This window comes from Haliotis cracherodii, unplaced genomic scaffold (assembly GCF_022045235.1).
Source record: "Haliotis cracherodii isolate W230 unplaced genomic scaffold, xgHalCrac1.p SCAF_10, whole genome shotgun sequence".
Classification (NCBI taxonomy): Eukaryota; Metazoa; Mollusca; class Gastropoda; order Lepetellida; family Haliotidae; genus Haliotis; species Haliotis cracherodii.
The window spans coordinates 48,152,462-48,165,815 of record NW_027266265.1 but is presented as its reverse complement, the minus strand read 5'-3'; the positions used below and the strand labels follow the sequence as shown (position 1 = coordinate 48,165,815).

The 13,354-nt window shown below is 41.1% G+C and overlaps 1 protein-coding gene across 2 annotated transcripts in view; it reads left to right on the top strand.

Moving 5' to 3' along the window:
- Positions 1–1,197: 1,197 nt before the first annotated feature.
- The window catches only part of LOC139454467 (sodium- and chloride-dependent glycine transporter 1-like), a 28,011-nt gene continuing 15,854 nt past the window's right edge, over positions 1,198–13,354 (top strand). Inside the window, exons 1-4 of one of the 2 annotated variants that reach the window (XM_071236186.1) lie at positions 1,198–1,276; positions 4,961–5,260; positions 6,948–7,079; positions 11,913–12,147. In XM_071236186.1, the coding sequence (XP_071092287.1) occupies positions 4,984–5,260; positions 6,948–7,079; positions 11,913–12,147 (644 nt within the window). In that variant the 5' untranslated portion in view covers positions 1,198–1,276; positions 4,961–4,983. Of the gene's footprint in view, positions 1,277–1,448; positions 1,485–4,960; positions 5,261–6,947; positions 7,080–11,912; positions 12,148–13,354 lie in introns of those variants that run through there. The other variant, XM_071236187.1, reaches the window with a different exon arrangement.

The following is a 13,354-nucleotide window of genomic DNA, read 5'->3' as shown; positions in this document are numbered from 1 at the left end:
CCAGCACCTGGTGGTATATGTATGTATGTCGCTATACAGATAGCACACCGGCGCCTGGTAGTATATGTATGTCGCTATACAGATAGCACACCAGCACCTGGTGGTATATGTATGTAACTATACAAATCGCACACCAGCACCTGGTAGTATATGTATGTCGCTATACAAATAGCACACAACATCTGGTAGTATATGTATGTCACTATACAAATAGCACAGCAGCACCTGGTGGTATATGAATGTCACTATACAAATAGTACCCCAGCACATGGTAGTATATGTATGTCGCTATACAAATAGCACACCAACACCTGGTAGTATATGTATGTCACTATACAAATAGAATACCAGAATATATATGTGTATGTATGTAAAGTAAACTACGGTTATAAGGAACTGACAGGAACCACCTATTTTAGTTCGTTATAACCGAAGTTCGTTATGTACACATAAACATCTAATTGACTGGACCAGATCACAGTTCGTTATATCCGAACGTATATTTTGTACATGGGTTTTCATTAATTTTTCGTTATCTTTAATCTATTTGTACATTTGTCAAATTAAAATTTGCTCTATCAATAATTATTTTATAACATCAGGGATGTTTTTTTGTCCAATACATTTAAAACATCATGAAAAGAATCTCTGACATCATAAATGACGGCACAAAAAAGGAGAACGTATGCTCATTAACCCAAACTTCTCTGAAATCTCTTATCGCTTTAAGAAATATCTTTATACCTTTTCTGCATACAATACGGCAAAAACCCCAACATGGACACCGATCCCGCTTTAACATGGCCCCCACTCCCGCCTTAACATGGCCCCCCACTCCCGCCTTAACATGGCCCCCCATTCCCGCCTTAACATGGCCCCCCACTCCCGCCTTAACATGACCCCCCACTCCCGCCTTAACATGGCCCCCAAACCCCGCCTTAACATGGCCCCCCACTCCCGCCTGAACATTGCCCCCACTCCCGCCTTAACATGGCCCCCCACTCCCGCCTTAACATGGCCCCCCACTCCCGCCTTAACATGGCCCCCAAACCCCGCCTTAACATGGCCCCTAACTCCCGCCTGAACATTGCCCCCACCCCCGCCTGAACATGACAAATGCCTCAGCTATTCACGCTTCACCCATAGCCCGCATCTGATGTCAAGGTCGTTTCCCCCAACTCCGCTGGGCAGCTTGTTTCCTAGTGCCTTTCAATGGCGACGGAGAAGCCTGCTTACAACTAACAGTGACGCTCTTTCGGACATCACACGCAAAGGAGTCAGTATACTATTATTCTATTTCTATCACGCCCTGTATTATTAAATATCCGCTGTTACGTGATTGCAGCGATATTGCATCATAGTTGGAGTCTACGGCCACGTTGTTTTGAAATTATCGGGTCTATTTATAGAGAATATTCACAATAAGGAGGAGGCCGCCGTTGCGTAGTCGTGGGCAGGCAGGGACATCGAACATCTCTACCACGGTAGGGGAAAGTTCGTTCGACGTTTGGTACTTGCTGTGGTTGAGTCAATCTGATAAATCCATGTCCAGGTACCGTGATATCGTAAAAACAAGACTAAATCTCTACAGTACGGACACCGTTTATTGTAAGCACTTATAATATAGGCATCTATGAACAGTGTTCGAAATAGACATTGGCGCGTAGGCCCGAGGCCGACAAATTTGTTCACGGGCTCATAGTTTTAAATTTCAGCAGACCCTTACGGCATTCATTTTATTTAAGTTATTATTTATTAAGCCTTTGTGATAAACATAACTTTGATATTCATAAACAGTAGGATTAGACCTTTAAAATGGTGTATGCTTCATCTATCACCATTGTGTATCTGTGAACTCGGTGTGAGAGCAGTTAAAACTTATGGTTGAGTGGTTGTGTTTTGTAATTTGTATTGTAGGAGTATGTCTCACTGCTTCAGCTAAAATGTTTGAGCCTACAGTTTTTCCACTGAGCCGACAGTTTTTCCACTGGTCCTACAGTTTTTCCACAGGGCCTACAGTTTTTCCACTGGGCCTACAGTTTTTCCACAGGGCCTACAGTTTTTCCACAGGGCCTACAGTTTTTCCACTGGTTCTACAGTTTTTCCACTAGGCCTACAGTTTTTCCACTGGGCCTACGGTTTTTCCACTGGGCCTACAGTTTTTCCACAGGGCCTACAGTTTTTCCACTGGGCCTACAGTTTTTCCACTGGGTCTACAGTTTTTCCACTAGGCCTACAGTTTTTCCACTAGGCCTACAGTTTTTCCACTGGGCCTACAGTTTTTCCACTAGGCCTACAGTTTTTCCACTGGGCCTACAGTTTTTCTACTGGGTCTACAGTTTTTCCACTGGGCCTACAGCTTTTTTAATGTGCTGACCCTCAGATTATTCTGCTGAGTTTCAAACACTGTCTATGAATGTTCTTGGATAAATGACATCGACTGTGATCTCATTGTCACTAGATAGTGCTTATTTGTTTTCGAAAGTATAAGGGAGCAGGGATGGCCCAGTCGTCTATGGCACCGCAATTCGCTGCGCAGAGTTGCGTCCCTTGGACACGCCAGAAACCTATGATTGTGTTTTCGAATTCCGATTATGTTTCTAGGTTTGTCAGTACCATACCCGTCTCGTGGGTTTCACCGAAGTGATAAACGTCTGAGACCGACATCACTTCGGGCTTTCCTCCCACATTAAGCTGACACGCCGTGATATAAGTGGAATACTGTTAAAAGTGGTATCAAACTCAACTCACCCACTCAAAAAATATAACACTGAATTACATATAAATATAAATGTACAACATTTTTTTTTATCTCATTTTAATGTTATATAATTTGATCTCATTTTGTCCATAGCAGCATAACGCCGTGATATGACTGGAATACTGTTAAAAGTGATTTTAAACCCAACTCACTCACTCTAAAATATAACATTGGATTACATATAAATATAAATGTACAACATTTTTTTATCTCATTTTAATGTTATATAATTTGATCTCATTTTGTCCATAGCAGCATAACGCCGTGATATGACTGGAATAATGTTAAATGCGGCGTTAAACCCAACTCAACCTAACCACAGCAGCATAACATGTTTCAGTACATTTACTCGAGATGTATCAACTCGGTTACATTTTCCGTGCACTCAGTTACCCACATGGTGTGTCTGAGATCATCATTCAGAGCACGGATTCTGGCACCGATGTTGACGTTTCTGTGTTTCCTGGGAGCTGCCAGGGCCCGTTCAACTGTATGTACACACCTCTCTGACGTCACCGACTGCTACATTGCGCCACCGCGTCGATGTGATGATGTCATTTCCGGATCAAGATGTGCGCAGCTGAACTCTCACCCACTGCATTATGGGCTGCAATTCTAGCTGAAACACAGCAGGGATCAGGTGCAATCCCAGGTTTTGAAAAGCTAATTGGATGTATTCAAACACTCAGACGTAAGTCTCTTCTTTTCTGTTCGGACCGCCTTCGTGGTCTAGTGGTAGAGCGTCCGCCCGGAGAGCGGAAGGTCCGGGGTTCGATTCCCGGCCGCGTCATACCAAAAGACGTTAAAATATGGTACTTGTTGTTACCCTGTCTGGCGCTCGGCATTAGTGTGCTAAAACAAGGACTGGTCGGCTCGGAGTCAGTATACTGTGTCTGAGTGGGGTATTCATGTTAAACTGCGGCATGGTATCTCAGTGAGCTAGCACTATAAATCGGCATCAGTCCGGACTAGTACAAGCAGCCACACAAACACACACACGTCGCTATATAAGTGCAATAATCTTGGACGCGACGTTAAACCCCATTTAACCTCACCTCTTATCTGTTCGGTTGTAGACAGTACAGACAGGAGGAAAGACTTAAACTCGTGGATCTCCGTGAGTGGTATGCGTCTGGTCAAAGAGATGTAGATAGTGTGTAATTATGGTACGGTAGATTCGTACAGCAGCTGAAAGTTCCTGTCGAGGGTGAAGACCAGTAGTCTTTCGCTTCAGTGACGAAGATATGTGTGTAACGCATCACCTGTTTATAGTACGGTAGACTCGTACAGCAGCTCAAGGTTCCTGTCGAGGGTGAAGACCAGTAGTCTTTCGCTTCAGTGACGAAGATATGTGTGTAACGCATCACCAGTTTATAGTACGGTAGACTCGTACAGCAGCTCAAGGTTCCTGTCGAGGGTGAAGACCGGTAGTCTTTCGCTTCAGTGACGAAGATATGTGTATAACGCATCACCTGTTTATAGTACGGTAGACTCGAACAACAGCTCAAGGTTCCTGTCGAGGGTGAAGACCAGTAGTCTTTCGCTTCAGTGACGAAGATATGTGTGTAACGCATCATCTGTTTATAGTACGGTAGACTCGTACAGCAGCTCAAGGTTCCTGTCGAGGGTGAAGACCAGTAGTCTTTCGCTTCAGTGACGAAGATATGTGTGTAACGCATCACCTGTTTATAGTATGGTAGACTCGTACAGCAGCTCAAGGTTCCTGTCGAGGGTGCACGTGAAGACCGGTAGTCTTTCGCTTCAGTGATGAAGATATGATTGTAATGCACCAGTCGTCTTTCGCTTCAGTGATGAAGATATGTGTGTTATGCATCACCTGTTCATAGTACGGTAGATTCGTATAGCCTCAGTGATTATACCTATTTTACGCCCCGGTACCTAGACGTTAATCGATGCCGCGGTTCTACAGTAATTTTTTTTTTAAATTCGACGTCTCGGTCCTACACCTTTGGAGGTGTTACTGATTGATGCAAACGACTGAAATAAACTCCGAGATAGTATCTGCCTTCCCCACAATTTACCGTGTAGCTTTTAAACAGAACACGTTCTAATAGGGACTTTCGTGCAAATGAACTTTAAGGACAATTATCCTGATTTGACGACATAAGTAGACAATTGGATAAGGGATCAATTAAGGAAAATACCGTTTGACCCTGACAATATATGTTTACATTTTAGCAGAGGAAGGCGACACACGAAACATGGCGGAGCTCGAGAGCAAGGAAGCTACGGTTCTCAGCAACGAATTTGCCGAGCAAGAGCAACCTCTTAGAACTACCCAAGCGCCTTCTGCATCGGGACCCGCGGTACCTATTCATGTAACTAGGTTTGAATTCGAGGACCAGACAGCTGTTTCTCAGGGCATGGAGCGGGAGCATTGGACCTGCAATGCAGAGTTTATCATGGCCGCGTTGGCCTTCACCACAGATTACTCCTATATATGGTCGTTCCCCTATACGTGTTACAGACACGGCGGAGGTAAGTGATCAGTGTTAGAATGTCTTGCTCATATTCATACCATTTCAGGGGGCATAGGTGGCCCAGTCGTCTAAGGCGCTGCGATTTGCTGAGCAGAGTTACGTCCCTTGGGTACGCCAGAAACCTATGATTGTGGGTTCGAATCCCGGTTCGCTCCGATTATGTTTCTAGGTTTGTCACCCTCATACCCGTGCTCGTGGGTTTCACCGAAGTGGTAAACGTCTGAGACCTGCATCACTTCGGACTTCCCTCCCACACGCCGTGATATAACTGGAATACTGTTAAAAGCGGTGTTAAACCAACTCACTCACTCACTCAAACCATTTCACGGATCGGAGAACATAATATATTCTAACCATGCCAACCCTTCAATTATTACCTAACTTCACGTTCATTTTGACACGTACGTAGGCAATATTAGAGTTCTAACGTGTTCGTGTAGGCATTATTAGGACGCTTTCATGTTGGCAATACATATGCGTAAGGTGAGGACAAGTTGACAACTTGAGGGTACACTTAGATGAATAGACAATATTCGGGTACTTGCAGGTAAGAATTTAGACAATTTACAGGCACTGTGATGTGGAAATGTGGACAGCCTCGTCTAAATATATACAATGCAACCATGACACAATATGACTGGCAAAGTATATAAAGTGATTCTTTGTTTTTCACCCCAGTCAACCTAGTGGGAGCACTGTTTACTCAATCGTCAAAGTCACCTTAATGCTCTGTGCCAGAATCCATGATCGCTGGTTCTAATCCAAGAATCTCTTACATAATTCTTGGCCGCGCAATAGCTCAAATTCATGATATATATTGAATGATATAACACGAGGAAAATATTGTATACACCGATATTCGGCATCTGAAGCATTTGCTTACTTTATTAAGTTTTGTTTGTTGTTTAACGCCGTACTGAGCAATATTCCAGCTATATGACGGCGGTGTGTAAATAATCGAATCTGGACCAGACAATCCAGTGACTGACACCATGAGCATCGATCCACGCAATTGGGATGCGATGACATGCATCAACCAAGTCAGCGAGCTTGACCAACCGATCCCGTTAGTCGCCTTTTACGAGAGCCCATTTCTGGTGTCCCCCGCCGTGATATTGCTGGAATATTGCTAAAGGCGGCGTAAAACCGTATTCACTCACTCACTCACTCACTCACTTTTACGGGAAGCATAGTCACCTTTTACGGCAATCATGGGTTGCTGAAGACCTATTCTACCCCGGATCTTCACGGGCTACTTTATATAGTACTGCTTGAATAAAATAGTCTTTTGAAATTATAACTGGGACAGTATTGTATCGTTGCGAATTCAACGTTTAGCGACAATATTTAGGTTTGTACGAGAATATATTTATTCATGGAATGTACGTTTTTGGAGATAATTGTTTAGCTGGAAAACTCACACGGGATATGATTTGTTAAAATAGTTCTTGCAGTTCTGAATTAGATGATGACAGAAAAAGAGAAACCTGAAATTAAAGTGAGGTTTTAAACATTTTATTTCATTTAATTTGAACTAAGCTAAAATATTGAATTACAAGTTTGAGGTTTTGAGTTTATTTTATTTCAAAACTACTGTCTGTCGGCTATATGACGGCGGTCTGTAAATAATCGAGTCTGGACCAGACAATCCAGTGATTGACATTCTGTCATGTCCTACTCCCCAGTTGTCTTCATGATCCTTTACGCCATCTTTCTCCTGCTGATCGGAGTCCCCATCTTCTACATGGATCTAAGTCTGGGGCAGTTCTGCGGCAGAGGCCCAGCCCACATCTGGAACTTCAGTCCACTCTTCAGAGGTAAGGTTACACTGACAGGCACAACCATTGTATAAAACACATGTACCATCTTCACTCTCATTGTCTGGTTAGCATTATTTCATGAAACATATGTACCATCTACACTCTCATTATCTGATAAGCATTAATTCATGAACCGTATGTACCATCTATACTCTCATTGTCTGGTAAGCATTATTTCACGAAACTAAAGGTACCATCTTCACTCTCAATATGTGGTAAGCATTAATTCATGAAACATATGTAGCATCTATACTCTCATTATCTGGTAAGCATTATTTCATGAAACATATATACCATCCACACTCTCATTATCTGATAAGCATTAATTCATGAACCGTATGTACCATCTATACTCTCATTGTCTGGTAAGCATTATTTCATGAAACAAAAGGTACCATCTTCACTCTCAATATGTGTTAAGCATTATTTCATGAAACATATGTACCATCTACACTCTCATTATCTGGTAAGCATTATTTCTTGAAACATATGTACTATCCACACTCTCATTATCTGGTAAGCATTAATTCATTAAACGTATGTACCATCTATACTCTCATTATCTGGTAAGCATTATTTCATGAAACAAAAGGTATCATCTTCACTGTCAATATGTGGTAAGCATTATTTCATGAAACAAAAGGTACCATCTTCACTCTCAATATGTGGTAAGCATTAATTCATGAAACATATGTACCATCTATACTCTCATTATCTGGTAAGCATTATTTCATGAAACATATGTACCATCCACACTCTCATTGTCTGGTAAGCATTATTTCATGAAACATATGTACCATCTACACTCTCATTGTCTGGTAAGCATTAATTCATGAAACGTATGTACCATCTATACTCTAATTGTCTGATAAGCATTATTTCATGAAACAAAAGGTACCATCTTCACTCTCAATATGTGTTAAACATTATTTCATGAAACATATGTACCATCTACACTCTCATTATCTGGTAAGCATTATTTCATGAAACATATGTACCATCTATACTCTCATTGTCTAGTAAGCATTATTTCACGAAACAAAAGGTACCATCTTCACTCTCAATATGTGGTAAGCATTAATTCATGAAACGTATGTACCATCTACACTCTCATTATCTGGTAAGCATTAATTCATGAAACATATGTACCATCTATACTCTCATTGTCTGGTAAGCATTATTTCATGAAACATATGTACCATCTACACTCTCATTATCTGGTAAGCATTATTTCATGAAACGTATGTACCATCTACACTCTCATTATCTGGTAAGCATTATTTCATGAAACGTATGTACCATCTACACTCTCATTATCTGGTAAGCATTATTTCATGAAACATATGTACCATCTATGCTCGTATTATCTGGTAAGCATTATTTCATGAAACATATGTACCATCTACACTCTCATTGTCTGGTAAGCATTATTTCATGAAACATATGTACCATCTACACTCTCATTATCTGGTAAGCATTATTTCATGAAACGTATGTACCATCTACACTCTCATTATCTGGTAAGCATTATTTCACGAAACATATGTACCATCCACACTCTCATTATCTGGTAAGCATTATTTCATGAAACATATGTACCATCTACACTCTCATTGTCTGGTAAGCATTAATTCATGAAACGTTTGTACCATCTATACTCTAATTGTCTGATAAGCATTATTTCATGAAACAAAAGGTACCATCTTCACTCTCAATATGTGGTAAGCATTAATTCATGAAACGTATGTACCATCTACACTCTCATTATCTGGTAAGCATTATTTCATGAAACATATGTACCATCTACACTCTCATTGTCTGCTAAGCATTATTTCATGAAACATATGTACCATCTACACTCTCATTATCTGGTAAGCATTATTTCATGAAACGTATGTACCATCTACACTCTCATTATCTGGTAAGCATTATTTCATGAAACGTATGTACCATCTACACTCTCATTATCTGGTAAGCATTATTTCATGAAACATATGTACCATCTACACTCTCATTGTCTGGTAAGCATTATTTCATGAAACATATGTACCATCTACACTCTCATTATCTGGTAAGCATTATTTCATGAAACGTATGTACCATCTACACTCTCATTATCTGGTAAGCATTATTTCATGAAACGTATGTACCATCTACACTCTCATTATCTGGTAAGCATTATTTCACGAAACATATGTACCATCTACACTCTTATTCAATTCAGTAGTTCAGATAGAAACATCTCGAACACGCTATGTTGTTCATATAATTATTTTCAGTATTTTGTACATCACGAGAGATAAACTAGATATGCTGGACATGTCTTACTTTGAGACTTCTACCATATAAACGTTTTTCAACAGAAGTGAAATACCTGCGCGTTAATGGAAATACAAAATACTAGTAATATCGCATCATCTTTGCTTTAGACGTTACATACATATCTAGGGAAAATAATTTGTACCAATTCTTATATAGATTTCAAAATTCATATTTTGTATACTACAATGGCGTGTCTGTCCCGGGCCCCATATCTCACAGTTGTGTCGGTATTTGACATTTTGAAAGAATAACAGAATCAATCTGCATTGGTGTGTTTAAGTAAAAAATCTAATTCGCACTCTCTTTTGTGTTTCTTTGTCACAAATATTCAAGTATATATGACGGGGCAGATATTGTTATATGGATAAACTCTCACTCTTACAGGCGGCCATGATGTTGCTGTATAATATAAAGCAACTTTCCCTCCCCCACTTATATTTCTTTACATCCTCACCCCCCTCTCTCTATCAGCCACACAGTCAGTCATATCTTCTCTCTCTCTCTCTCTTTCTCTCTCTCTCTCTCTCACACACACACAGCCACACAGTCAGTCATATCTTATCTCACTCTGTCTCTCTCTCTCTCTTTCTCTCTCTCAGCCACACAGTCAGTCATATCTTCTCTCTCTCTCTCTCTCTCTCTCTCTCTCTTTCTCTCTCTCTCACACACACACAGCCACACAGTCAGTCATATCTTATCTCACTATGTCTCTCTCTCTCTTTCTCTCTCTCAGCCACACAGTCAGTCATATCTTCTCTCTCTCTCTCTCTCTCTCTCTCTCTCACACACACACACAGCCACACAGTCAGTCATATCTTATCTCACTCTGTCTCTCTCTCTCTCTCTTTCTCTCTCTCAGCCACACAGTCAGTCATATCTTCTCTCTCTCTCTCTCTCTTTCTCTCTCTCTCTCACACACACACAGCCACACAGTCAGTCATATCTTATCTCACATTGTCTCTCTTTCTCTCTCAGCTACAGCCAGTCCCCCTCCCCCCTCTGTGTCTCAGCCACACAGTCAGTCATATCTTATCTCTCTCTCTCTCTCTCTCTCTCTCTCTCTCTGTCTCTCTCAGCTACAGCCAGTCCCCACTCTCTCAGCCACACAGTCAGTCATATCTTATCTCACTCTGTCTCTGTCTCTCTCAGCTACAGCCAGTCTCCCTCTCTCTCAGCCACATAGTCAGTCATATCTTATCTCACTCTGTCTCTCTCAGCTACAGCCAGTCTCCCTCTCTCTCAGCCACACAGTCAGTCATATCTTATCTCACTCTGTCTCTGTCTCTCTCAGCTACAGCCAGTCTCCCTCTCTCTCAGCCACACAGTCAGTCATATCTTATCTCACTCTGTCCCTGTCTCTCTCAGCTACAGCCAGTCTCCCTCTCTCTCAGCCACATAGTCAGTCATATCTTATCTCACTCTGTCTCTGTCTCTCTCAGCTACAGCCAGTCTCCCTCTCTCTCAGCCACATAGTCAGTCATATCTTCTCTCTCTCTCTCTCTCTCTCTCTCTCTCTCTCTCTCTCTCTCGATCTCGATCTCGAGGTGGCCGAGCAATTCCTCCTAGCAAGTGTGGGTAGGCGCTGGAAAGGTCTTTAAGAGCCTGTAACAGTAACAGGGTAGGGTTGAACGTAATGGAACCTGCATTTCTCACCTTTTACGGGTTAGGTTGGGGTTGGTCATCAGGAAGACTGTGTGTCTTCCCTTTTTGTTGCAGGTGCAGATATAGGTAGGGACATGAGTGGTCGTTGTGAAAACTGTATTCTTATTTTCCTTGTTGCAAATGCAGATATAGGTAGGGACATGAGTGGTCGTTGTGAAAACTGTATTCTTATTTTCCTTGTTGCAAGTGCAGATATAGGTAGGGACATGAGTGGTCGTTGTGAAAACTGTATTCTTATTTTCCTTGTTGCAAGTGCAGATATAGGTAGGGACATGAGTGGTCGTTGTGAAAACTGTATTCTTATTTTCCTTGTTGCAGGTGCAGATATAGGTAGGGACATGAGTGGTCGTTGTGAAAACTGTATTCTTATTTTCCTTGTTGCAAGTGCAGATATAGGTAGGGACATGAGTGGTCGTTGTGAAAACTGTATTCTTATTTTCCTTGTTGCAAATGCAGATATAGGTAGGGACATGAGTGGTCGTTGTCAAAACTGTATTCTTATTTTCCTTGTTGCAAGTGCAGATATAGGTAGGGACATGAGTGGTCGTTGTGAAAACTGTATTCTTATTTTCCTTGTTGCAGGTGCAGATATAGGTAGGGACATGAGTGGTCGTTGTGAAAACTGTATTCTTATTTTCCTTGTTGCAAGTGCAGATATAGGTAGGGACATGAGTGATCGTTGTGAAAACTGTATTCTTATTTTCCTTGTTGCAAATGCAGATATAGGTAGGGACATGAGTGGTCGTTGTGAAAACTGTATTCTTATTTTCCTTGTTGCAAGTGCAGATATAGGTAGGGACATGAGTGGTCGTTGTCAAAACTGTATTCTTTTTTTCCTTGTTGCAGGTGTAGGCGTGGGAATGGTCGTAGTGAATGCAGTGATTCACCCAATGTATGGCGTCATCCCGTCATGGGGGATGTACTACCTCTTCCAGTCAGGGTCCACCGTCCAGCCATGGACAACCTGCAATAACTACTGGAACACCCGGTCATGCGTCGACGGTCAAACCCTACCCTTTAATTCGAGTGGAGACTCCTACATGCCTAGAAGACTGTCGTCTCCTGGTGAAGAATACTTTGAGTAAGGCCCAGGTGGAAACATATCATGTTCCACACCTGTATGAAGGCCACTCTGTATATTGGCAAAGCGCAATCATAATATATGAACGGGGCGGCCGGGTAGCCTAGTGGTTAAAGCCTTCGTTACGCCGAAGACCCGGGTTCGATTACCGACATGGGTACAATGTGTGAAGCCCATTTCTGGTGTCCCCCGCCGTGATATTGCTGGAATATTGCTAAAAGCGGCGTAAAACCATACCCACTCACTCATATATGAACACAGTGACATTATACTGTTTTTTAATGTATAGTATCATTAGAAGAGATAGTTGTATAGGGTTGTGGCCCTTAGCCATGTTAGGATCCGGTCACTGTGGTCAGCGGATGGAACTTACACAAATTCTTCTTCCACACTACTGAGCATATCAGTATGATATTCCGATCACATGTTCTTCATGTCTTTGGCAACGAAAGGAGGCTTTTTTATTTTAAAAGAATGTAGCCTTCGCATCAACGTTTTCTGTTCGGAAAAGATTTAATAAAGATCCTCCTTTCCAAGAAAGTCAATTTGTCATTTAAAATTAAAATGGTAGGCTTGGCAGTGTTTGAAAATAAGTTTAAAATCCAATTTAAAATCTCTCTGTACTGTTTCATTCACACTTGAACTAATCTGTGTATATGTTTAAGTCGTCTTCAATGACGTATGAATGGCTAGCTTTAAAGGTCAAGATCATGACAGCATGAAATAAGTTTGTAAACTGCTTGTGACGCAAAAAACAAATACAGTTTGTGTATAGTCTCCTAAATTAGCATACATGACATCCTTGACAAGATCAATACATGATAGGAATTTGGTAGAACTTTGTGACCATCGTTGTGCTTGCCGTTCTATATGTTCTAGATTGTCAATAACTATTTTATAGTAACAAACTGTATATTTTATAGTTGTCCTAACTTTAATTGTCAAATATTTGCAGAAACCTCTACAGCATATTTTCAAAACATATTTTACTCTATGTTTAAATCAGTTTTATATATTTACCTAGACCTACTGACTATATAGTATCTCCTTTATGTTTGACTGGTCCATGCTTAGGCCCAAGTGGAATGACGTTTTTAAACATAGTATTTTAACACGCGGCTTGTAGCACTGAACATAAAAATAATTTACGTTTGTGTATGTTTTTATCCTATTTTGAATATTGTATGATACAGGTACAGTAAACTAC